This window comes from Phyllobates terribilis, unplaced genomic scaffold (genome assembly GCF_046119375.1).
Source record: "Phyllobates terribilis strain yellow unplaced genomic scaffold, ASM4611937v1 Scaffold_2__4_contigs__length_985480577, whole genome shotgun sequence".
In the NCBI taxonomy this organism is placed as follows: Eukaryota; Metazoa; Chordata; class Amphibia; order Anura; family Dendrobatidae; genus Phyllobates; species Phyllobates terribilis.
In genome coordinates this window covers 89,389,417-89,417,336 of record NW_027362762.1, presented here as the reverse complement: position 1 = coordinate 89,417,336, position 27,920 = coordinate 89,389,417, and the positions used below count along the sequence as shown (strand labels likewise).

Here is a 27,920-nt window from a genome sequence, read left to right as displayed (position 1 = left end):
CTCGAACATCCCGGTGTTCGACGAACCGAACCGAACCCGAACACTACGGGGGTGGCTCAACACTAGTCATGATGTGAAGGCGTAATATGCACATAATGATGGTAAGTAAGGCCTACTGACTAGCCAGAAGATGCCCGACCAAGGATGCTGGGTTCAGAAGTTATGGGAGAGACTGGACATCGGACCAGGGCAGTACGAATCGATTGCTCATCTCTAGGATTCACCCTTAACTTTCTGAAACTTTTCCTTTGAGACACTCAGTTTTTTCACTATACAAATTCAATACATTATCATGACATTCCAGCAAGCAAAACCCTCAACAGGACGCAATACACATCACAAACAATTGGGTGTCTGCATTTAGGCACATATAGCATAAATAGCTCTTGATAGTATCACAAAATCATTTTTTTTTTCAATGCTGGTAATCTTGTGCCCTTCATCTAGGGATGAGTTGAACCAAGAGGATCTATAAGGAAGGACACATCTGTACTTTTCAAGGTGGTTTACTGGCTTTCCCTTACTGATATCATACCCCACCATACAATGGCATGCAACACAGCAGAGGCTGCCAGCCAGAAACTTTCCAGCTGTTGCAAAGTGGCATCTCCCTGTATGTCCTGACAGCCGGTGTCAGTATAGTATCCATATAGTGAAATGGATGTAGGAAAACATCTCCACTGTATAGTTAACATGATCATCCAATTAAAAATACCACTGATCTTTAATGTTGCAGAGAAGCGTCTGCATTCCCCCAGACAAAGGGCTCCAAGGTCCGCTCCCCTTATTGCTCCATCTCTTATTCCAATATCTTTAATAACATTATTGAAATTGCTCCTCAGCTTTCAAAAATAGGAGAAATGTTTTTGAAATAAGCAAATATAAAAAAGTTTGTTCGGAAAATAGATTGTTTTACATCAAAATTTTCTTATGAAGTTTGTATTCTGACAAAATAGATGATTTATCCATAAAAGTGTCAAGAAGCGATCATAGATATATTATACTCTGATACATACTGAGAGGTTATTGGTGTAAAATTCAGTAATTCCATTAAAAAAAAATCATTATCAGGGATTTTATCTGTCTACAATTTGACTGCCTCCTTGACTGGGGCAAAGAAAATCCCATTAATTGACCACTACATTTTAACTAGGCCTTATTTATATGGATTGCTCCCATGTATTCAGGTGCATCGGCAGAGCATGCTGTCTATTCTTGCTCCGAGACTCCCGCATACCCCCCATAACTGAAGTTCTTCTATCCTTCAAGTTGCTGGGGTTATCACATGGAACACATTATTCATTCCATAATTCGAAATACTCCTTTTATTTCATTATTGTTTTTCTGCAATAATTTAGACCAATTCAAAGTAACACAATCCGAATATTTGGGTTGTTCCTGACATTTGGCTCACACTGTATGTTGAGGAGTTCTATTAAGGATCTTATGAATTTGAACATATTCCTAACTGGACGTTATCGAAAATCTTACTGAACTAAAGTATACATTATCCATTCTTTTCTCCCTCTTGTTTTTGACAAGGTCCTCGTACAATAAATATTGCGAGTGCCCATTAGAGTTGGTGCCATTTGAGTCAAAGATCCTACTCATCAGCTACAACAGTGATTTTGCACGGGAGCAGGAGTACCACTCCTGATGGCATCAAAGACCTTTCTTTTGATTAGCTTGCCTAGTACAATATTACATGTAATAAAAGGAGAAAACGGGGTACCACCACTGTGCATTAAAATAAGCTTTATTGGTGGTTCCAAACAGAGATTGAGGAGAGCCATTTTGAGTGTAAGTCGCCCTTCCTGTGGGCCATGGTAGCTCAGAGGAAGAGTGACTTACACATGAAACGGCTGTTGGCCGCATTGTCTCCTCAATCTATGTTTGGAACCGCAAAACAAGCTTATTTTAAAGAGCAGTGGTGGTGCCCCATTTTCTCCTTACGTTACTATTGGACTATTTCCTGGTGAGCAATTTAATCAGCTGCTGAATCTAGTTAGTTTCATCATTGCTGTTTCAACGCACACAATCTGAAAGCAGTGCCGGATCCCGGTTTTTCTAAAATTAGTGCAATATCACATGTGCATCATGCCACAAAAATCATGTCGCGCTAGGTCACCTAATCAAAAGATGATCCGAGGATGCCGGCAGGTAAGAGGTGGTATTCTAGGACCTGTGAGGAAACGGACACCGATCAAGCAGATCCTGCAGACTTGGCCATCGCAGATTACCCAGCTGGCTGACAGACCAGATGATCTCCGGCTCCAGTAAAACCTTGACATTTGGGTTGTTGTTTCGGCAAATGCTTTTTTTTGTATGAAGGAACCCCTGAAGTTACACTGCTCATATGGAGTTCATCACCTGGGTCTCCACTGATCAACTTTAAAGTGTTGGAGAACTTGTACACACGTGTTCAATTATCATCCCTGGGACATGACGTATTACATGGTGACTTCTGGAATCAATGGACTATTTGTGTAATGCATGGATGTGCTGGATCCTTCACAGTGAGAGGCATTATATGATCTGGCCAATAGATGAGGAACAAGGACTTTCCCTTCAAGAAACTTCCTAATAGTGAATTAGAAAACGGGCTTTTCTAAACTAGAGTTCAAAAATAAGTTTCCTCATGCCAATGCATTTTGACATAGCCAACTTTTTTTATATACATATCCAACATGAATTTAGAAATACATTTTCAACCACTTTATTATGAAACGGTAAACCATCTGCACTGAGACCGTATAATCTCCACCAAGACCACCACAAATTATGAAGTTGGAGTCTTTATCAATCAGATCGCTTAACTCAAGAATACTCAACTGGAAAGCATGGCAAGGAGGGAGGCTTTTACACTTAGGCCCTTCGAAACTCGTCATTTTGCTCTAAACTCTTCATATTAGCACTTTTTTGTAACTGCTACCTTCTTATGACACACCTAGAAGCAATGTATATGCAGTATATATAGTTAAGACAGCTCAATGATGTAAACGTAGCATCAGGTCAGTAGAAATATTAGGGATCATAAAATGCTTACAGTACAAGAGCTGGCTCGGTCAGACATCAACCTACGGTGAATGGAACAAATACAACTCTTCGATGCTGAACTATGAGAAAAAATAAAATAAAATCTAAAAAAAATAGAAAACTCTCATGTCAGATGAAGATATAACACTGCGTAACCCGCAATATGCGCAACCATCGAATGAACAAATCCCATGATGCCTAAAAGCTTTGGGATTTTATATTTTAGAATCAAAACAGAGATGAGTACTTTACCAAAAAAAGCATGCATACAATCGCTGTGGTCATACAGCACGGCCGCCATGATAATGGACACTATAGTGAGGCAGTGATCTGGGATTCTAGAATGCAGATGACTACACATTGACCAAGCTTTCCGAGGCCGCGAAATGGGGACACAAAGCCATGTCCGTCTTCTGGAGCTGCTTTAAGATACGCTTGTGAAACTTGTTGCGGACACGATTGAACTCCATTATGTCCAATGGATCTTCGTCAATCCAAAATTTGTGAAACTCGTGCATGAGAAAGCCTAGGGCGAAACATTTCAAAAATTGTTAAGTCCACAAATCATAAAGAGAGGCAGGTTCTCAAAACTGAGGATAAAGTTGGGATCATGAGGGTTAGATACTATTTTTCTGGACCTCTCTGTAGACAGCTTTTAGTCAATCAGAAATCAATGATTAAGTGGATTGGCTCCCATAGCAAATGAGTGAAGACAGACTTCACGACTCCATAGATTAGGCTGTAAACAGTGGGCAAACTCAAAAGCAAGTGTTCAATATTCCTGCAGCGCTACCGCAGGATAAAAGAAGCATTACATGGCATCCAATCAAATTTATAGGCTACATGTGTAATGCAAGAATGTGCTAGGTCCCCCAGAGCAGAAGAAGCTCTACTCTGGCAATTAGATTAAGACCCTAGATAGGGAACTCACTTCTATTAAGACAGAAAATAGGATATCTGAAAATATGTTTTCTAAACCAGGCTTCGATGGGAAATAAAAGTGATCTATAAAGATAAGAGAAAGTAATAAAGTAATGCTAACTCATTCACTCACAAGTCACATCCTGACTTAAAAAAATGTGAAGCATGCAAAATGTTGCTCATTTTAAGGCTAACAATATTGGTTCTGCAAATCAGGATTGATGCAATTGTGGCACCCCAGGGGTCTGGTTTCCACAGTAATAACAATATTATGTCTGAGAGCAGGTGGGAGGTCTCTTGGTCAGGAATCCTATGCATGCCACACCTCCTGCCCAGTCCTGGGAGGGGAAGAACTTCCCCTATATAAAACTGGGGCTGAGGCAGGGTTAGAGAGAAGAGTAGAGTTAAGAAGAGGAGCAGCTATAGGAAAGAAAGATCAGGAGCTCAGTGGGAGCAGTGCTACAAGGAATCAGGGGCTGGCAGCTGTAGAGCTCGCCCTGATTGAAGAATTATCACCGGACCCGGAGTCCGAGGCTGTGGGGACTAATCCTTACCCAGCAGCAGAAACCGACCGGCAGGGGATTTCAGGTCCTCTGGCCAAGAAACCCGAAGGCACGGTCACACGCGTGGGACCAGCACCGCCGTCGTGGAGCGGAAGCCACTAGAAGGCCCCGAGTCACTGGCCATACGGGTGAGCACCACACGGTACACTCAGGGACGTGGGCTACTTTTACCCGCCTCTAGCAAGGTAGCCAGAAGAGTACAATTAGTTGGGGAGGCCTACAACTCCGCCTGGCCAGGGGAGATCCCATCTGCTCAAGGACTGACCAGGCCCCAATCGCTAGCCAGTACTCCGGGAGGGTCTATCTTTGTCACCAGTAAAGACCCTGAACTACACCGCATCGTCTCTGAGTGGTTCCTGCTACCCCCATCATCCACGTCGGCTGCCCTGAGGCCATACCCCTCCCGTTGGGGGTTATCCCATCCACGCTGCACAACCCTTCCACCGGCCTCAGCGGTCTGCCCTGCAGCGGCAGCTCCATAGCTGCATTCAACGGGTGGCATAGTCGTCCAACATCTACTGCTAATACTCAGCCCCACAGTTTGACTCCCTGGGCACGGACCGGGTCACCGCCACGAGACTACTACCCCCAACAGGCCCGGCTCCGTGTAGTCCCCGCGTGCGCAACGCTACACCAAGTAGGCCCAGGGGCGCGTCACAATGATCAGTCAAGTCATTGATCACGTCCTGAAGTCACAAAACCATGATGTCATGAACCTTAATCTAGCAGCGGATAGTTGAATGAAGGGGAAGGAATCAAGTTAAACTCATCATGTATCACCTTTCATTTCTGTGGGAGGGGAGAGTGATTCAAAAATGTGTTTTAGTAATGGTTAATCACATGGCAAAATTACTCCCCGATAGCCTTTTATAAACATTGAGTCTTAATGAGTATTAATTACGCAAAGGTAAATTAAAAGGAGAACCTATCATTCCTTTGATCATTTTCCTTTCCTTGACAATTAGAAATCTTAATTACTGATTACCACTTGTAGTACCTATTTTGGAATACCCAGCTTCCAAAATACCCTAGGGTGAAACAAAGCTTACCCATAAGCAAATGCGTTTAGCATTGAGTCTATTAGATATCTTTGTTGGTATACCCAGCTTCCTAAATACCCTAGGGTGAAAAAGGTTACCCGCAAGCAAATGCGTTTAGCATTGAGTCTATTAGATACCTTTGTTGGCATACCCAGCTTCCTAAATACCCTAGGGTGAAACAAAGGTTACCCATAATAAAATGCATTTAGCCTATTAGATACCTTTGTTTGTATACCCAGCTTCCTAAATACCCTAGGGTGAAACAAATGTTACCCATAAGCAATTGTGTTTAGCATGGAGTCTATTAGATACATTTGATGGTATACCCAGCTTCCTAAATACCCTAGGGTGAAACAAAGGTTACCCATAAGCAAATGTGTTTAGCATTGAGTCTATTAGATACCTTTGTTGGAATACCTAGCTTCCTAAATACCCTAGGGTGAAACAAAGGTTACCCATAAGTAAATGCGTTTAGCATTGAGTCTATTAGATACCTTTGTTGGTATACCCAACTTCCTTAATACCCTGGGGTGAAACAAAGGTTACCCATAAGCAAATGCATTTAGCATTGAGTGTATTAGATATTAGTTCATTTAATAATCCTAATTTATCTCTCACACTGTTTCTGACCCCTATCACCCTCTTTGTAGTGACCAAATTGCTTGGGTCCTAATTAACACCCCTCTCACTGGCCTTTTTCTAGCCACTGCCCATTTAGGTTAAAATACATTGGAATTCATCTTTGGTATATATTTTGATATGTAAATACTTTGATCCTGACCGCATTATTGTAGAAATTACAGGTATGCTCTTTTATGATTTTTATTTACGGTAGATATTGGCAAAAACAAACTTAGAGAAGAAAAAATCCTCAATATTTTATGCCTAGGACTGCAGAAATACATAGTATTTATATGTGAAAGGTGTTAAATACTTACAGAAAGTTTGTTGGAAGTGATGCAAGGACGGAGCTTCTGGGGCCACATTGTACAGATGTGTTTTGAGGGCCCCACTTATCAGCAGGTTGTAGGCCAGGTCGGTAATGTTAATCCCAACAATGGCAAATGAGTATCTGTGTGATGATTCAAGAGTAAAGGTTTTACAAAAGGAGTTATACATAGTATAAAAAAATAATAGGGATCAGGCTCGTATTTGTTTCTTTTTGTATTTTTATTTCTTTTATGACTTTATATTAATTATGTTTATGGTGTTGAAAATATCCAGGTCAGGAAAGTTCATGAATATAAGACATGCATTACCTTATGAAAATAAGAATAGATAATTAATGCATTGGCCACTTTACTAACTGGACGAAATACCTTATTAAACAGAATGTGTCAACCTGAAAATTACCTATTGTTTAAATCGGGGTTTTTTTTTATGTTTAATGTATTATTTTTTTTAATTGCCATTTTTTTTTCTCCATATTACAATCTTTAGTAAAAATAAAAATTTAAATCTTGCCATTGTCACAGAGGCAATTTTTTTTTTAAAACTACCTGCTTTAGGAAATAACACATGCACATTTGCCACAATGATCAGACTCTGACCCTATTTTTCCTATTGAAGCATCTAATGAGTGTGTGCAAAAGTCATTGTGAAGGGAGGGGGAGCAGGTCAGCTTTGACATCACGTATTGTGGTTGGTGGATCCTGTGTTATTAGCTGTGTATAGAGGTGTTAACCTGTTATTGTAAACCTGCCTCTGATGATAAGGAAACTGCTGTAAACTCTTCCTGAAAGTATGAGTCTAATAAGCCCAAATCGCCTGTGTGCAAATTGCAAGATTACTAATTTTACTTTTAACCCCTTCTTGCAAATGTACGTCCAGGTTTCTAAGTACAAACAGTAAAAAAAAAAACTAGAAATACATATTGTTTGGTACCATATACAGTTTAGAGATAGGTTTTTATACGTCTAATGTTTGTCAGAGATTTCACATTTTTTTGTTATAAACATACCCAATAGCCTTGTCAAACTTTTTCATTTCCCATTCCATTTTATTGAATTTACTAGAAAAAAAAATATACCAATTAACAAACCAAGTTGGAGACACAGAAATACATATAGATACAGAGATGAGTGGGATGTGTGACCAACACGTTAAGACACAGGTCACACTGTTATGGTTAAAAAAAAAAACACCACAAACAAAACCTCAGTAAATGTGAGAGTTTCTGTCATTTACAGTTCTGGAGTATGCTCCTAGAAATGATTCCTTGGTACGTTATTTTCTGCTTTTTGCACATTTTTTTTTTTAATTTTCTGATTTTTGCACAAATACAATAGATGACCCCGTTTTGAAACCATTAAAGTGGATCTGTCACCTGATTTCAAAGTACAAACAGCATATATTAGGAAATAGATATTTATATATATATATTTATATATATATATATATATATATATATATATATATACACACACACACCTGATGAGGCTGGTGTACTTACTTTGAAAATCTGTCAGAAAGGTTGCATAATCCTTAAAAAATGTTTAACTCAATCTCCGTTCACCTCGCCTGATTGGCAACTCCTCAGTGTCCCTCCTCCCTGCTGCAGTTGAAATCTAAAACTGCTCAGTATAAGCCACAGCTGTCAGTCAGGTTGGGTGGATGGAGACTAATTAAAGATATTTCATTCTACAGATTCTTAAAATGCTCGTTTTAATAATGGTATTATACAGCCATTTGGACATGAACTTTAAAAGTAATTACATCGGCCTCATCTGATGCAAGAGATGTATATAATAACAAGTACGGTATGTATTGTGAAATCTGGCGACAGGTCTGCTTTAAAGTTAAAACATATTGTGCTTCTTCTCTAGTGTCCCGGCCCTGTCAGTACAGAACAGCATGTGATTGGGCTTGTTCTTGAAATAGATGCAGGTTCCATTGGTACCTATAAATGGAGGCATTTACGATAGTGATAACAATTGCATGATATGAAATGCACTAAAATAAGTTGAAAAACATAAAACACGACACACGAAAATCATAAAACATGAATCAAACCATTTCCCCACCTGAATCGCAGGATATGTATCCAATCAGACAGTGGTAAATATAAACTCCATAACAATCAAGTGCCATAAATTTACGGTGTTTGGTCATGAGTAGTGCTGAGCGAGCATGCTCGTTTAACCCTTTCACTGAGCATGCTCGGGTGCTTACCGAGTAGCTTCGGCGTGCTCGTATATTATGTTCGAGTCCCTGCATCTGCATGATTTACAGCTATAAGACAGCCTGAACACATGCAGGGATTGCTTGTTTGTTAGGGAATCCTCACATGTGTTGAGGCTGTCTTCAAGCTGTAAATCATGCAGATACAGGGACTCGAACATAATATATGTGCACTCCGAAGATACTTGGTAAGCACCCAAGCATGCTCAGTGAAAGGGTTAAACGAGCACGCTCGCTCGTCACTAATCCTGAGCTTCAACGTCACGGTATTGTAAGTTTACAGCGCGAGGTTAAAGCTCCCAAAATCTAGAAGGAGCAGATCTAGTCCCCGGCTGTCAGACACAACCGTAGATCCAGAGGAGAAGACAAAAACAGCTTATTACCGCTTCTGTCTTCTATTTTGCCTGCTACACAGCACTCAATGAGTGCCATGTAGTATATAGAAGCATTGGTACTGCTGATGGTTCTGTAGGACCTAATGATAGCATGCTGAGTACTAGCAAACTCAGATTAGCTCTTACAGTGACTTATTTCAATTTAGTGGGCTGTTCTCCCCTGTAACTGGGGGTCCTATGGATGCCCCAGTTACATTGGAAAAACAAAATCAATAAAAGGAAAAAAAATGGTTTTCCAGAGATCTCTAATATGTAAGTAAAAATACACACAAAAAAAGTAACAAAAGTCCCAATCAAAATAAAAAAATATTTACAATTTTTTCAGATTAAATAAATATTATATACATATAAAAAACCCTACTCATATTAGGTATTCACATGCTTGTAACAATCTGGATAATTCGTACGTTACTTCTTGTAAAACGTCAACAGTAAAAAAATTAAAAAAAATCGGAACTGAAAATTGCTTTTTTCTATGTTTGCAAAAAATTATATAAATTACAGTGAGGAAGAGAAATAGAACTCTAGTGTCACCTATAGGAAGTAGTAATCCTAAAAGTCAATATTGACTCTTCAAGGAGCCTTGTCACATGACTTAAGATACTAGACAAAACCAAAATCTCAATTTGCAGACACTGTGTTTTGGGGTACTGCGTCTCATCAGCGCAAAGTGTGAGATATGGTTTGGCTTGGTGAGAGGCGTCTGACCGGTATCCAAGGGGTAAAGTTTCTCCTTGCAGAATGTGACATGTTAAGCATGTGAAGGTGAGGAGACTTTTAAGCCACAATGCTCCTCTGGCCAAACCATATCTCACACTTTGCCCTGACGAGGGGCAGTACCCCGAAACACAGTGTCTGCAAATTGAGATTTTGGTTTTGGCTATTATCCTAAGTCATGTAATAAGGCTCCTTGACGAGTCAATATTGACTTTTAGGATTACTACTTCCTATAGGTGACACTAGAATTCTAGTCCTCTTTCTCTCTGAAGAGACAATTTGCATATGTCCTAGAGGAGCATTGCGGCTTAAAAGTCTCCTCACTTTAACATGCTTAACATGTCACTCTCCGCAAGGAGAAACGTTACCCCTTGGATATAAATTATGGAGTGAGTTATATGTACCTCAAAGCAGAATTGAAAAATAACACAATATGTCTTCCATAACACAACCTTATGCATCCATGTTAGTGAAAAAAAACTAAAGTTGTGGCTTCTGAAAGGCAGAGGCAAAAATGAATAAAATTGGTCGGTGCTTAAAGGGAACCTGTCATGTTGTACTTGCAATCTGTAGATAAAAAAGGAGAAGCTGAGCAGAAAGATTTATAGTTTGGTGAGAAAATATTCAGTAAAAACTTGCATTTTATTCATAGATACAGGGGCGGAACTACCGCCCGTGCAGCCCGTTCATTGAACGGGGACCCCGAGGGAGAGGGGGCCCCTCCAGCCTCCAGCAGGGCCGCCATCAGGGCATGACTGTCCTGACTCCAGTATGGGGCCCGGCCGGTAGGGGCCCCCTCGGAGCCCCGTTGGGGGCCCCCCTCTTGTGCGTATTTCTCCTCATGGGGCCCCCGGCCCCATGCTAAGCGCCGGGTCCGGGACATCTCAGCGCTGCGCTGCTGCGGCAGCGCCTTCATGATTCCCCTGACTTCCGGTCATGTGACGGCGCTGTCACATGACCGGAAGTCAGGAGAACCTAGTGTCAGCGATTTGGACGAGCGCCAGGATTCTGCAGGGATCGCATGGGGGTAAGTATAACAAGTTTTATTTTTTTTAAAATACAATTAACTAGGAGTGGGGGGAATGGGAGATGCACATGTGGGGGGATGAGAGATGCACATGGGGGGGAGATGAGAGATGCACATGGGGGGGAGATGAGAGATGCACATGTGGGGGGGGGGAGATGAGAGATGCACATGTGGGGGGGAGATGAGAGATGCACATGTGGGGGGGGGGATGAGAGATGCACATGTGGGGGGGGAGATGAGAGATGCACATGTGGGGGGGTGAGAGATGCACATGTGGGGGGGTGAGAGATGCACATGTGGTGGAGGGGGATGAGAGAGGTGCACATGTGGGGGAGGGGGATGAGAGAGGTGCACATGTGGGGGAGGGGGATGAGAGAGGTGCACATGGGGGGGAGGGGGATGAGAGAGGTGCACATGGGGGGGAGGGGGATGAGAGAGGTGCACATCGGGGGAGGGGGATGAGAGAGGTGCACATGGGGGGGAGGGGGATGAGAGAGGTGCACACGTGGGGGGGGGGAGATGAGAGATGCACATGTGGGGGGGGAGATGAGAGATGCACATGTGGGGGGGAGATGAGAGATGCACATGTGGGGGGGAGATGAGAGATGCACATGTGGGGGGGGAGATGAGAGATGCACATGTGGTGGAGGGGGATGAGAGAGGTGCACATGTGGTGGAGGGGGATGAGAGAGGTGCACATGTGGGGGAGGGGGATGAGAGAGGTGCACATGTGGGGGGAGGGGGATGAGAGAGGTGTACATGTGGGGGAGGGGGATGAGAGAGGTGCACATGTGGTGGAGGGGGATGAGAGAGGTGCACATGTGGGGGAGGGGGATGAGAGAGGTGCACATGTGGGGGAGGGGGATGAGAGAGGTGCACATGTGGGGGAGGGGGATGAGAGAGGTGCACATGTGGGGGAGGGGGATAAGAGAGGTGCACATGTGGGGGAGGGGGATGAGAGAGGTGCACATGTGGGGGAGGGGATGAGAGAGGTGCACATGGGGGGAGGGGATGAGAGAGGTGCACATGGGGGGAGGGGGATTAGAGATGTGCACATAGTGGGGTGGTGATAGCTGCACATGTGGGGGGATGAGAGAGGGGCACATGTGGGGGAGAGGGATGAGAGATGTGCACATGGGGGGGATGAGAGATGTGCACATGGGTGGGGGTGAGAGATGTGCACATGGGGGGGGATGAGAGATGTGCACATGGGGGGATGAGAGATGTGCACATGGGGGGGGTGAGAGGTGTGCACATGGGGGGGATGAGGGACGTCCACATGGGGGGGTGAGAGCTGTGCACATGGGGGGGGATGAGAGATGTGCACATGGGGGGGGATGAGAGATGTGCACATGGGGGGGTGAGAGATGTAGAATCATAGAATCATAGAATGGTAGAGTTGGAAGGGACTTCCTGGGTCATCTGGTCCAACCCCCTGCTCAAAGCAGGATTCACTAAATCATCTCAGACAGATGTCTGTCCAGCCTCTGTTTGAAGACGTCCATTGAAGGGGAACTCACCACCTCTCGTGGCAGCCTGTTCCACTCATTAATCACCCTAACTGTCAAAAAGTTTTTTCTAATATCTAATCTGTGTCTCCTCCCATTTAGTTTCATCCCGTTGCTTCTAGTCTTTCCCTGTGCAAATGAGAATAAAGATGATCCTTCTACAATGTGACAGCCCTTGACATATTTGTAGACAGCTATTAAGTCTCCTCTCAGTCTTCTTTTTTGCAAGCTAAACATTCCCAAATCCTGCAACCGTTCCTCATAGGACATGGTTTGCAGACCAGTCACCATTCTGGTCGCTCTTCTCTGAACTTGTTCCAGTTTGTCTATGTCTTTTTTAAAATGTGGTGCCCAAAACTGTACACAGTATTCCAGATGAGGTCTGACCAAAGAGGAGTAAAGACCAATAATGACTTCACGTGATCTAGACTGTATGCTTCTGTTAATACATCCCAGAATTGTATTTGCCTTTTTTGCTGCTGCATCACACTGTTGACTCATGTTCAGTCTATGATCTATTAGTATACCTAAGTCCATGTGCACATGGGGGGGGATGAGAGCTGCACATGGGGGGAGATGAGAGCTGCACATGGGGGGGTTTGAGAGTTGCACATGGGGGGGGTTGAGAGCTGCACATGGGGGGGGTTTGAGAGCTTGCCATGGGGGGGTTTGAGAACTGCACATGGGGGGGGGGTGAGAGCTGCACATGGGGGGGATAAGAGCTGCACATGGGGGAATTGGGAGTAGGGGGATAATGAGCTGCACATAATGAATGTGGGATGGGGGAGAGTAAATGATAAATGATGATGGGGTGGGGAGAGCACGGACATGATATAATGAATTGGGGCAGGGGGTTGCATGTAAATAATGAATGCGGGGAGCAGGAAGTATAGAGTAGGGGGCGTTGCGGATGCAGGAGTGTAATTGGTAACAAATTGGCGGAAAGAGTAGAGGTTCTAATTAAATTATATATTAAGTGCCTATTTACAGTTAATGGGGGCACCGTGGTGGATTACAATTTATATTTGGAATGGTAGGTTGCATAATAACTAACCATATATTGATGGTGGATGCATATCTGTATTCAGCTGCGTGATGTAGAAGTTGGAGAATGTGCTCTAGATAACTGTGTTATTTTATGCAGAGACGAGTCCTGGCTGGAAGACGTGATGGCGGTCTGTGCTGGATGAAGGAGAAAAGCGTAGCTGAAGGACTTCACCTAGAGACGTCACCAGTGAGTCAGTGTATTACATGTACACTTACACTATATACTATGTACTGGGCTCCTGTGTACAATGTCACTGGTGATCACTGTATTACCTGTACACTATATACAGAGCTCCTGTGTATAATGTCACTGGTGATCACTGTATTACCTGTACACTATATACAGAGCTCCTGTGTATAATGTCACTGGTGATCACTGTATTACCTGTACACTATATACAGAGCTCCTGTGTATAATGTCACTGGTGATCACTGTATTACCTGTACACTGACACTATATACAGAGCTCCTGTGTATAATGTCACTGGTGATCACTAGATTACCTGGACACTTACATTATACATACCATGTATAGAGCTCCCGTGTATAATGACACTTATGGTAATATTAGTAATGTGGTGGTAATATTAGTAATGTGGTGGTAATATGTGGTCTGGTCATGGTGTAGCAGTTTTTCTCCCTTCTGTGTGGTATTATTCGGTCACTATGTTGTGGTAATATGTGGTCTGGTCATGATGTGGCGGTATTCCCTGTATGTGGTATTATTGATCATTTTAAAAAAAAATGTATATGACACATTCCCTTAAAGAAAACTAAATAAAAATATATCTAAAAAGAGTATTGGATATTTTAAGAAAATTTTAATAGGTTAGAGTAGGGCCCGGCCAGAAGAGTCTACCTTATCGTGGTGGATGCTTTAAAAATCTTTTGGCCAAAACAAAAGCTGCTGGCTATGTATGTGGCGCCATCACATGGCCGAACGTCAGGAGAACCTGGTGGCAGCGACGTGGACGAGCGCCAGGATTCTGCAGGGATCGCATGGGGGTAAGTATAACAAGTTTTATTTTTTTTAAATACAATTAATTAACTAGGAGTGGGGGGAATCAGAGATGCACGGGGGGGATGAGAGATGCACAGGGGGGTGAGATGCACATGGGGGGGATGAGAGATGCACAGGGGGGTGAGATGCACATGGGGGGGATGAGAGATGCACATGGGGGGGGATGAGAGATGCACATGGGGGGGGATGAGAGATGCACATGGGGGGGATGAGAGATGCACATGGGGGGGATGAGAGATGCACGTGGGGGGGATGAGAGATGCACGTGGGGGGGATGAGAGATGCACGGGGGGGGCATGAGAGATGCACGGGGGGGGCATGAGAGATGCACGAGGGGGGGGTGAGAGATGCACATGGGGGGGTGAGAGATGCACATGGGGGGGATGAGAGATGCACATGGGGGGGATGAGAGATGCACGTGGGGGGGATGAGAGATGCACGTGGGGGGGATGAGAGATGCACGGGGGGGGCATGAGAGATGCACGGGGGGGGCATGAGAGATGCACGAGGGGGGGGTGAGATCTGCACATGGGGGGGTGAGAGATGCACATGGGGGGGTTATGTTTATGACGCACCCCTGGGCCTGTGTCGCGCAGCGTTGCGCACGCGGGAGCTTACCCGGAGCCGGATCTGTTGAGGGTTGTAGTCTCGTGGCGGTGACCCGGTCCGTGCCCAGGGAGTCAGACTAAGTGGCGCTGTATTAGCGGTAGATGTTGGACGACTACGCCACCCGTTGAATGCAGCGAAGGAGCTGCCGCTGCAGGGCAGACCGCTGAGGCCGGTGGTAGGATTGTGCAGCGTGATAGTATCACCCCCAACGGGAGGGGTATGGCCTCAGGGCAGCCGACGTGGATGATGGGGTAGCAGGAATCACTCAGAGACGATGCGGTGTAATTCAGGGTCTTTACTGGTGATAAAGATAGACCCTCGCGGAGTACTGGCTAGCGATCGGGGCCTGGTCAGTCCTTGAGCAGATGGGATCTCCCCTGGCCAGGCGGAGTTGTAGGCCTCCCAAACTGACTGTACTCTTCTGGCTACCTTGCTAGAGGCGGGTATAAGTAGCCCACGTCCCTGAGTGTACCGTGTGGTGCTCACCCGTATGGCCGGTGACTCGGGGCCTTCTAGTGGCGTCCGCTCCACGACGGCGGTGCTGGTCCCACGCGTGTGACCGTGCCTTCGGGTTCCTTGGCCAGAGGACCTGAAATCCCCTGCCGGGCGGTTTCTGCTGCTGGGTAAGGATTAGTCCCCACAGCCTCGGACTCCGGGTCCGGTGATAGCTTCTCAGTCAGGGCGAGCTCTGCAGCTGCCAGCCCCTGACTCCTTATAGCACTGCTCCCACAGAGCTCCTGATGTTCTTTTCCTATATCTGCTTTTCTTCTCTGTCTCTACTTCTTCTCTACTCACTAACCCTGCCTCAGCCCTAGGTTTATATAGGGGAAGTCCTTCCCCTCCCAGGACTGGGCAGGAGGTGTGGCATGCATAGGATTCCTGACCAAGAGACCTCCCACCTGCTCTCAGACATAACATTGCTGTTACTGTGGAAACCAGACCCCTGGGGTGCCACATTTACATAACTTTGTTTCCTTATGAAGGGAGGGGGGGCCCCCAAAAATTTCTTGCACAGGGGCCCACTACAGTCTGTGTCCGCCCCTGCATAGATATCCCTGGTGTTTGTATGTATGAGTCAAGTGGGCGGTCCTACTGCACAGTCATACAGGGAAGTAGGACTGCCCACTGGACTCCTATACATACAAACACCAGGGATTTCAATGGCTAAAATGCAAGTTATACTGAAAATTTTCCTACAAAAATGTATATCGATTTGATCAGCTCCTCCTGCTCTATAGCATCTTTCCCGCAGATCAGATACCATTTTTAACATGAGAGGTTCCGTTTAAGGCCTTTTCTGGCCTAGTTACTAAGGGGTTCTAGAGGTTTTTCAGGATAACACATTGCAGATGTATGGTTGGGATGTGCTTTATGGCAGTCTGACCCCTGGATCTCCAAGGATCTGACCTCACACAACTAAAGGCCACCAATATAAATTCCCAGAAAACCTCCAGAAGCATCACATAAATCATGTACAGAACTGACACAAAAACACAACACCAAGTAACACAAAGCAGACACAACGAGTTGTTAACAAATGGTATAAAAGATGCAGTCCTGCTCACAGACATGGAATATCACCAATTTTCTAAATGTTAAAAATATATATATTATAAAATTATTATATTAAATTGGATAGATTAAAAAAAAATAGACAATCGTCCGAACTAAGAAAGACCCTGCTTACACCAAGCAGTTTGTGACCGTGGCATCAATTGTGTTTGCTCATCAGCTATTACTTATCTATATATAATAATAATAATAATATAAATGTATATTTTATATATATATATATTAGATTATTATATTAATTATATCAATATTAATTAATTATATTATAATATATATATATATATATATATATATATATTAATACTATATATACAGTACAGACCAAAAGTTTGGACACACCTTCTCATTTAAAGATTTTTCTGTATTTTCATGACTATGAAAATTGTACATTCACACTGAAGGCATCAAAACTATGAATTAACACGTGTGGAATTATATACTTAACAAAAAAGTGTGAAACAACTGAAAATATGTCTTATATTCTAGGTTCTTCAAAGTAGCCATCTTTTGCTTTGATGACTGCTTAGCACACTCTTGGCATTCTCTTGATGAGCTTCAAGAGGTAGTCACCGGAAATGGTCTTCCAACAATCTTGAAGGAGTTCCCAGAGATGCTTAGCACTTGTTGGCCCTTTTGCCTTCACTCTGCGGTCCAGCTCACCCCAAACCATCTCGATTGGGTTCAGGTCTGGTGACTGTGGAGGCCAGGTCATCTGGCGTAGCACCCCATCACTCTCCTTCTTGGTCAAATAGCCCTTACACAGCCTGGAGGTGAGTTTGGGGTCATTGTCCTGTTGAAAAATAAATGATGGTCCAACTAAACGCAAACCAGATGGAATAGCATGCCGCTGCAAGATGCTGTGGTAGCCATGCTGGTTCAGTATGCCTTCAATTTTGAATAAATCCCCAACAGAGCCACCAGCAAAGCACCCCCACACCATCACACCTCCTCCTCCATGCTTCACGGTGGGAACCAGGCATGTAGAGTCCATCCGTTCACCTTTTCTGTGTCGCACAAAGACACGGTGGTTGGAACCAAAGATCTCAAATTTGGACTCATCAGACCAAAGCACAGATTGCCACTGGTCTAATGTCCATTCCTTGTGTTCTTTAGCCCAAACAAGTCTCTTCTGCTTGTTGCCTGTCCTTAGCAGTGGTTTCCTAGCAGCTACTTTACCATGAAGGCCTGCTGCACAAAGTCTCCTCTTAACAGTTGCTGAAGCGATGTGTCTGTTGCTAGAACTCTGTGCGGCATTGACCTGGTCTCTAATCTGAGCTGCTGTTAACCTGCGATTTCTGAGGCTGGTGACTCGGATAAACTTATCCTCAGAAGCAGAGGTGACTCTTGGTCTTCCTTTCCTGAGCCGGTCCTCATGTGAGCCAGTTTCTTTGTAGCGCTTGATGGTTTTTGCAACTGCACTTGGGGACACTTTCAAAGTTTCCCAATTTTTCGGACTGACTGACCTTCATTTCTTAAAGTAATGATGGCCACTCGTTTTTCTTTACTTAGCTGCTTTTTACTTGCCATAATACAAATTCTAACAGTCTATTCAGTAGGACTATTAGCTGTGTATCCACCAGACTTCTGCACAACACAACTGATGGTCCCAACCCCATTTATAAGGCAAGAAATCCCACTTACTAAACCTGACAGGGCACACCTGTGAAGTGAAAACCATTTCCGGTGACTACCTCTTGAAGCTCATCAAGAGAATGCCAAGAGTGTGCAAAGCAGTCATCAAAGCAAAAGGTGGCTACTTTGAAGAGCCTAGAATATAAGACATATTTTCAGTTGTTTCACACTTTTTTTTGTTAAGTATATAATTCCACATGTGTTAATCCATAGTTTTGATGCCTTCAGTGTGAATGTACAGTTTTCATAGTCATGAAAATACAGAAAAATCTTTAAATGAGAAGGTGTGTCCAAACTTTTGGTCTGTACTGTATATATATATATATAATATTAATTAACATAATATTATTATATTATAATAATATATAATAAGTGTTTTAGTTTTGAATCCCACATTGTATGCGGCTTAAACATGCAAAGTAGTTTTAGGCAGGGCTGACGGATTACTGGTCCATCAGGGCCAATGGTTTCTCTTTAGCAGGAATAATTGGTGCACCCTTTGTGACTTTACCTGTTGGCTACCCTGAATTGGTTTTAGAAAACAATCCTTCAACAAAAAAACATTTATAGACATCTTTTTTTAAGTTTGGAGGGGGGGGGTCCCCCTTCTCCAAACTTAAAAAAATATGTCTATAAATGTTTTTTTTGTTAGGAATGGAGATGGCTTAGTTCTTGACATAATCACTATTGCCAAATGTGAGCAGGGCCAGATAATATAATACTTTTTCAAGTGTGTGACTAAAACGCGTGGGAATGCATCTTTAGCTAAAAATTAACAAAAAATAAAAATAAAACACAAAAAGTTAATCAAAAAGTGATATACCTGAAGTCCTCTTTACTCACATCCCTTAAATTGCAAAAACATAAAAAAGGAAAATAAAGCAACTAAAATACTATAGGAAACATAAATAATGCAATAAGCAAAAATTACCCCGGGGTACTGTATTTGTTTCGGAGCAGTCATATCTGGATACAGATATCATAGCAGATTAGGGAGAGGATTCATTTATTTATTTAGTTATTTTACTCACTTATATAGCACCATTAATTCCACAACGCTTTACAGACATTATGGGCACTGTCCCCATTGGGGCTCACAATCTAGATTGAGGGTCTGTTCATTAAAAATCTAAAAGGTTAAACAGGAAATTTAAAGAGCTTTCAACATTACATGATTCTGAGCTGGTAACACAATGAGGCAGGTTTACTAATTTGTTTGGCCCAGGAGACCTGGGAAATCTGGGACAGCTGGAAATTTATTATGGGATAGAGCCGGACTTTGTTGAAAGCAGGAAGTGGTTTCTGATTTGGGAATAATAGAGTTAAAGGGGCTTTCCCACAAAAAGTTAATTTTAATCAACATTTTAATCAATAGATCTTTGGATAATAATAATTTCCACAATTGGATGTGTTTAAATAAAATGTTCCTGTGCTGAGATAATCTTATAATGTGCCCTGCTGTGTACTGTGTAATGGCTGTGTCTGACCGTGCAGGAACATGGTCTGATCATACCACAGCTCCTGGTCACGGGGGAAGAAAAAGAGTATACAGACAGGACAGCATGGGATCACAGCTGATTCTTTCCTTGAGGTAAAACATTGCTTAAAAACAGGCAATGAAATGTTTTACCTCACAAAAAGAATCAGCTGTGATCCAATACTGTCCTGTCTGTATACTCTTTTTCTTCCCCCGTGACCAGGAGCTGTTGTATGATCAGACCATGTTCCTGCACGGTCAGACACAGCCATTACACAGTACACAGCAGGGCACATTTATAAGATTATCTCAGCACAGGAACATTTTATTTAAACACATCCAATTGTGGAAGTTATTATTATTCCAAGATCTACTGATTAAAATAAAATTTTGATCATGGGAAAACCCTTCTAAGACTGGACAACTCCTTTAAGACACGGCGTGTAATTCACAAATAAGTCTTATTATCTGAAGGACTGTGTAACTAAAAGTAAAAAATACAGAATAATCCAGATGCATAAATAACACGAGTGTACCTGCATTTTGGCTGAAGGGAATCAGACAGTATCTGCAGTGCAGAGTTGCTATCTTTCTCTGCAAAGTATCTGCAATGAAAAAGAAACAACAAAACTATATAACATAGGGTTAAGATAGCAAGAAAGTACATTGATCGTATTATACAGCTTTCAGAGTTCTGCAGGCTTCAGAGCTCAACTCTCCCAGCAAAACTTTGTGGCTCGAGGTGATCTGGTAAGTTTTGTAGGAGTAAAATTGTTACCCCAGTCACATCACAGTAATCTGAAACAAGTGTCTTAGGCTATGTGAACACGGAAGCCTTTTTGCTTAGTTTTCGAAGAAGAAACTGAGCAGAAATTCCAAGTTTTTGAGAACATTAAGATTTGAGGGTTTTTTTTAGGTGTTCAAAAACAATTTTTTTCAAGTGGAAACTGCTGTCACGGGTGTGTCAGATGTGACAGACTGTCGCCCAGCTGTTGGTTGCAGAAGATCTCTTCGTTTGTCATCACAGACACTTTCTTAGCAGTTTCACTCTACCCCCTTCCTGCTCTAATTGACACCCTGGCCTGGTGTTTAAATAGTTTCACTTTGCTGCAGGAAGGTGCCGGTGATATTCCATGTTTCCTTGTTAACACTTGGAGCTATTTCGGACTGCTTTCTACTTCTCTGGTGCTAGAAGGACGTTTAGCGTTATCTCTCTGAAGGCGGCTCAAGCTAAGCTACTTTTCCCCATGTTTGTCTCCTTTGTGGTCTTCAGTTGTTAGTGGGGATCGACTAGTGCTCATTCCCCCTTCCCTATCCAGGGCCAAGCGCTAGGGAAATACAGGGGTAGGTTCCTGAGCTGTGACTGGTGAAGAATCAATGTAGGGACAGTAGGGGAGACAGGGTGATATCAGATCAGCCTAGGAGGTCTCCACTCCTCCCTTTCCCTAGAGTCGGGGCTCCCTTCCCCTCTTCCCTTTGTGTTGCACTTAGTCTTTCCTACACAGTGCGTGACAACTGCTTCCTGAAATGCTCTTCTTTTCTGTGGACTTTTGTAAGAGGTTTTTTTTTCCTGATGCAGTTTTTAAATACGTTTTGGAAGAGTTTTCTTTTTTTCCTGAACATTTTTTGCAGCCTTTGGGTACGTGCACACAGAGTTTTTGGAGTGGATCCACTATGAAAAATGCCTCAAAAACCACAGAAAAAATACCTGAAAGACTCTTCTTATTCATTTTTAATTGTAAAATCACTTTGCAGCTTATATGTTCAGTGTTTTAAAAAAAATTCTCCAAAACAGCTTCAGGAACCAAAAAAACTCCTCCTAAAAACTCTTCAAAGTAGGAACGTTTCCTGAATTCGTTTTTGAACGCTTCTATATAACTGTGTGCACAGACCCTTTTGATTTGACAGTAACGAAATTTAGAGAGGTTTCCTTCACTTCAAAGAAGTAACATACAGTTTTTGTCGCCACCAGGCATTTTCAAATCCTCTTGAAAAAGATGCTGGGTGCATATACCCAAAGGGTTAGGCCTGTCAAGTGTTGCTGATATGAACTGTGCATGCAGCTCTGGAGTATAATGGAGGCTGTTACTTTAGATCAATACAGAATAAATAATGCAATTTACTTACAAAGTTATTTCTTGTTATATGTTGAATAATTCAGATCACTTCAAGAAGGAAGAAAACGCTCTCAAGATCCATGCATAGGTAGATAACCTACGAGGCAAGGCTCAAGTCTAACTCCTTGAAGACCACACAAGAGGTTTCAATTTTTCACCTTGGAATTTCATACCTTATGCACTCCTTTCTCTTTGCAGGATAAATTTTAGTTTTTTTCTACACATAACATTTTGGGGTCCATATACAAGTACTCTAGCATCTTTTATTTGTGATGTCAATCATTATACTAGTGCTAAATAGTAGTAAGTATAAAGGTGCCATCATTTACAGTGATTCTGATTAGCGCAATTTAAAGTTTAGCTGTTCTGCTAGGATTTTGTGAGTTGCAATTTACAGCAAAAGCCATGGTCCATAAACAGCTTACAACACAGCAAAGAGATCTCGTTGTTAAAAGTTATCAGTCACGAGAAGGGTACAAAACATTTTCCAAGACATTTCATATACAATGGAGCACTGTGAAGATGTCATCAAGATGTGGATTAAATTTGGAACAACTGTGACATCACCTAGAGCTCGGTGTCGCTCGAAAATTGATGAAAAGACCAGAATAAATTTAGTCTGGGAGGCTGAAAGAAGCCTACAGCAACATAAAAGGTGCTGCATGAAATTTCTGGCATGTACTGGTTATTTACTGTCTGTATCAACGATCTCCATTATCCTACATATTCTGGCCTGAGGTGTAGGAAGGAAAGCCGGAAGCCTTTTATTGCAAAGAAACAGAGACATCCAAGCCAGGTTATGTTTTGCCAATACCTACAAAGTCTGCCAAAAACACATTGTAAAATGTGCTATGATTTGCTGACACCAAGGTTGAACTTTTTAGACATAATTTCTAAAGATAAGTTTAGTGCAAAGCCAATACTGTGCATCTCCTAAAGAAAACCATATGCACAGTGAAGCATGGTGGAAGCAGCATTATGCTTTAAGGCTGTTTTTCAGCTGCTGGAACTGGGGCTTTAGTCAAGGTGGAGGAAATTATAAACAGTTCGAAATATCAGTCAATTTTGCATCAAAACCTTCAGGCTTCTGCTAAAAAGCTAAAGAGGAATTTCAGCACAACAACGATTTAAAGCATAACTCCAAATCTACAAAAGAAGATCTTCACCAGAAGATCAAATGTTTTATAATGGCCCGGCCAGAGCCCACACCAGAATTTAATTGAAAATCTGTGGGTGACCTGAAGTGGCCTTTTTTTTTTCTTACTCTGTAGAAACTGACCTTGAACATTTCTGGTTGCAGACTGAGTAAACTAAGATTTAGTCAATGAGCTCTTTTTGTAAAACCTACTTGTTTTTTTCTGAGATCCTCTGTGCTGATTTAGTTAAGCAAAACTTTCATGTGATCATAAATCAGCTGAGTGAAGTTCAGTAAAAGAAAGATGAAATAGTTAAAAACTTCCTGTCTGAACAGGCTCACTGACAGATTCTTAGTTAACGCATTCAGCAGTCAGCAATAGACAGCGCAGCTCAGAAGTTTAGAAAGCAAACGGTGTAAAATTGTTAATGAATCCTATTAGTAAAATTACTTTTAGCCCAAAATGCATGTATTGAAGTATTAAAAATAAAAACAAAAAAAAAAGTAACTGTTATCTTAATTTATTTTTTTCAGAAATCAATAGTACACATGAAAAGAAGAAACTTTGTAATATATCCTATCATTCAGTCTCAAAATTCTCAATTCACAGTTCAGTCTATACAGACATTCCCACTACTGAGATAGGAGATAACAGTTTGTGCTCACACAGTTCTATGGTGAACTTGCAGCAGAATGTCTGTGTCGGCCTCAAGCTCCTCCCTTCTCCTCTCGCTTTTCCATAGAGTTTTATAAGCACCAACTGTCATGTCCAATCTCAGTTATGGGAAAGTCTGTATTCACTTAATGCAGAGTTTTCATATTTTACCCATGAATTAAGCATTAATCAAGGAGTAAAAAGAAGCAGATTTTTCTTATAAGATAAATTATAAAGTTTCTCATTTTCATGTATACTGTTGATTTATGAAATAAAAAATTAAAATGACTGTTACTTGTTAACCTGAGGTGAACTCTGTGGAGCGGCCGGAGAGACGGCAGAGAGCGGCCGTAGAGACGGCAGAGAGCAGCCAGAGAAAAGGTGGAGAGCGGCTGGAGAGGCAGCAGAGAGCAGCCAGAGAAAAGGTGGATAGCGGCTGGAGAGGCAGCAGAGAGCAGCCAGAGAAAAGGTGGAGAGCGGCTGGAGAGGCGGCAGAGAGCGGCCGGAGAGGCGGCAGAGAGCGGCTGGAGAGGCGGCAGAGAGCGGCCGGAGAAAAGGTGGAGAGCGGCTGGAGAGGCGGCAGAGAGCGGCCGGAGAGGCGGCTGAGAGCGGCTGGAGAGGCAGCAGAGAGCAGCTGGAGAGGCGGCAGAGAGCGGCTGGAGAGGCGGCAGAGAGCGGCTGGAGAGGCGGCAGAGCGCGGCCGGAGAAAAGGTGGAGAGCGGCTGGAGAGGCGGCAGAGAGCAGCCAGAGAAAAGGTGGAGAGCGGCTGGAGAGGCGGCAGAGAGCGGCTGGAGAGGCGGCAGAGAGCGGCTGGAGAGGCGGCAGAGAGCGGCTGCAGAGGCGGCAGAGAGCGGCTGCAGAGGCGGCAGAGAGCGGCTGCAGAGGCGGCAGAGAGCGGCTGCAGAGGCGGCAGAGAGCGGCCGGAGAGATGGAAGTGTCAGTAGGATGCAGAGATTGATTGGACCAGTAGTTGGGAGACAGTGGCTTCCTGGCTCAGTCGCAGCATGTCCATGTTTAGAAAAGTCAGGGGAGGTCCAGGTCAGTCTGCTTCCTTTTTCAGGTCCAAGAGTCAGAAGACATAGAGATTACCCTATGAGAAGGAAAAGGGCAAAGAGGGCACTCAGTGTACCAACAACACTCGAGAGGGGTGTATTATTGGGATTATTAGTTGTAAACAGACTGTAGTTGTTCCACTGAATCAATCAGTAGAGTCACCGGTCTGTAATCCAGTGACTGCGGCAGTCACAAGGACAAAGGTCGCCTACACACCCGGGGACAGCCAGTGTGTCAAGTTTGTGAGGATAGTTCTGGTAAAAGGCGTGTAGAGATACACTTAAGTGACCATATAAAGGTGTGGCAGACACTAGTGGGGCCTCCCGCAGCAGTGCTCAAGTCTTATTAAGGCTACACTGCACCAAAAAGGTTACGTCAATGAGGTGAAGTCCAGTCTCATTAATGTTGTTCAACACAAGTAGACTGTGACCGAAGTCTTGGCAAAGTCACCACAAATCTTTTTTTTTTTTTTTTAATGCCACTTGTTTTTTTAATCCCTAACAGGCCAGGAGAAAAAAAAAAGCCATGGTGTTTTTTGCAGTGTACTAGGCGGTTATATTAGTGACATCAGCCCAGGGGCGCAAAAGCGGGGCCATCTCTATGTAACGTGTGTTTTCAATGTGCAGATACTCTCCGTTACTTATATGTACAATATCTGTGTTGTTATGCACAGATTTATCAGTCACCAACATCTCTATGCTGTACTGCGCGTGGGCGCCTTGATAACTGCCCACTGGGAGGCATAGTTACAGAGTTTGCGTCTTTCTCATTACTGGGGGCGTCACCTGATGATGCGGTGCCCCATACGTCATTTCCGGTCATGTGACTTCCGGTTCATGCCGGCGGGACCGTTACACGCTGCTATAGGTAAACATCATCACTCTCTACCAGGATATATAACGGACCAGAAATTTATGCATACCATTCCCCTGACGAAGCCGTGTCGGTCACGGCGATACGCGTGGGGCTTCCTTTCTGTCCTCTGCCTGACGCCATTCAGGCCCCCTTTTTCGCTATACTAGCTGGCACCTTAGATAATCATTCAGTGTCCTGATAGGACGCCTACCTTTATATATTCCCTTGTGGGACTAATGACTATTGCCTCTGGATCCTTTACATTTATTTGCATTTTTTGCATTTTTCAGTAGTTTGGGTTACTTCCCACCTCTGGATGGTATTCAACTCATGGTCCTACAGTACCTTTTATCATGAAGGCTACTTTATTGGGGCTGGTATTTATTATGATATGTGTCTTTATTAACTTATATTGATGTATACATTTTTTATCATCAAATGGGTCTTTATTTATTTATATTTGAGATTATTTCACATATATTTTTGTGCATGTATTAATTTATGCATTATCCATCTATATATGTATTTTTCTATGTACATTTCCGGGGACCCTCTTAATTATGTACTGTCACATTAATGGAGTATCATTCCCCATTCATTGTTACATCTGTATGTATTTGGGGGTATATATTATTGCTTGATTATTCGACATCGGCTATGTGGGGGGCAGCTTGCATGCCAATTGATTACTTTTTTTAAATGGTTTTATTTTCTATGGTCTAATAAACTTATCTTCTATATTGTTCTATATTGGAGGTGTGCTCGTCCATTATGTAGTGCTTTTTTTCTCCTAGAAACCTCTATGTAAGGTTTGATACACAAAAAAAAATCACATATAAAGAATCAAAAATAATAATAATCTTTTTACTTATATAGCGCCAACATATGCCGCAGCGCTTTACAATTCAGACAATTTACAGACATTATTATCACTGTCCCCACTGGGGCTCACAATCTAGATTACTATCACTATGTCTTTGGAGTGTGGGAGTAAACAGGAGAACCCGGAGGAAACCCACGCAAACAAGGGGAGAACATACAAACTCCTTGCAGATGTTGTCCTCGGTGGGATTTGAACCCAGGATCCCAGCGCTGCAAGGCTGCAGTGCTAACCACTGAGCCACCGTGCTGCCCCAAAAACATATAACACAAATGTATTTAATAAAAAAAATACAAAATAAAACACATTGATAAAAAACACTTTAAAGAACACTTACAAACAAAAACCCTATGTGATTAAAGGGGGTAATCTGTATAACCTGCCAGTCTCCAACTGTCCAAAAATTCCAAGACAGTCCATAAAAATAGGGCAATTTTTTTGCACTGTCCATAAAATAAATCTTTTTTGAAGCGGAAGAAACGTATTATTTTGACTGTACTTCTTATCCCTTTACAGTTTACAGTGACTGCAGATGATGTCTTCACGTCAGAATTACGGGCTGTAGTTATGGATCACTTACTAATTTATTATGGTTTTCTAGTGTCAGTAAAAAATATTGTCTGTTAGTCGTTTTTTGATAAGCCATCCAGAAAAAAATAAAAGTCAAGTTGACAACCGTGAACCTGCCGCCCCCTTTGGGTGTTTTTTCAAGTGTTTTTAATTTAGTTTTTTTTTTGCTTATTTTTTTAAAATTTGCAATATATATTTGTTATTTTATATGGCTGTGCGTAGGTTTCTTTGTATGTTAATCTTTTTCTTTTGTATGGTAAATGGTTTGAGTTTACATATTGCAGCGCCCTGGTTTTTCTCTTTTATAGTACTTCTCAACCCCAACCTTTTTTTCTACAATTAGGTTTGATGACAATGCTGAAGGTTGACAGTTGGGATCAGAACTGTCACAGATCCCGGCAGTTGGTATGGGAGCGTAGCTTTAAACTGTCTGAGAATGGGGAAGGGTTAAAGGGTCGAACATTGATTTACACAATTATTATTATTATTTATTATAGCGCCATTTATTCCATGGCGCTTTACATGTGAAAAATAATTAGGTGTCAAGAGAGAGACAATTTTCTTCTTTCTGGAGAACTCTTTTTTTTTGCCCATTCTTTAAAAGCAAGCAGAGCTTCCGCAATTGGCTAAGACAAAATTAAATTTTAAAAAATAATCACCTTGACCTTATATGTTTTGGGGAATTATGTCAAGGCAGAACTGTACAGAGAAGTTCAGTAAACCATTGTTCCCTATATCCAATCGTTCACTGGCTCTTGTCACCTGCGTCTTAAAAACTTCTCCAGAATCCGACCTTTTCTCACCTTTGACTCTGCTAAAACTCTAACGGTCGCTCTTATTCACTCTCGTCTGGACTACTGCAACTCTCTATTGATTGGTCTCCCTCTTACTAAACTTTCTCCCCTCCAAT

General features: G+C 42.7%; 1 protein-coding gene across 3 annotated transcripts in view; it reads right to left on the bottom strand.

The window, feature by feature from the left end:
• Nucleotides 1–393: 393 nt before the first annotated feature.
• Nucleotides 394–27,920, bottom strand: part of ELMOD1 (ELMO domain containing 1) — a 135,752-nt gene continuing 108,225 nt past the window's right edge. For 2 of the 3 annotated variants that reach the window (XM_073662197.1, XM_073662198.1), the window contains 5 exons: nt 20,282–20,350; nt 19,092–19,115; nt 7,521–7,571; nt 6,499–6,632; nt 394–3,562 (listed from right to left, as the gene is read on the bottom strand). In XM_073662197.1, coding sequence (XP_073518298.1) covers nt 3,390–3,562; nt 6,499–6,632; nt 7,521–7,571; nt 19,092–19,115; nt 20,282–20,350 — 451 coding nt within the window. In that variant the 3' untranslated portion in view covers nt 394–3,389. The remainder of the gene's footprint in view (nt 3,563–6,498; nt 6,633–7,520; nt 7,572–19,091; nt 19,116–20,281; nt 20,351–27,920) is intronic. The other variant, XM_073662199.1, reaches the window with a different exon arrangement.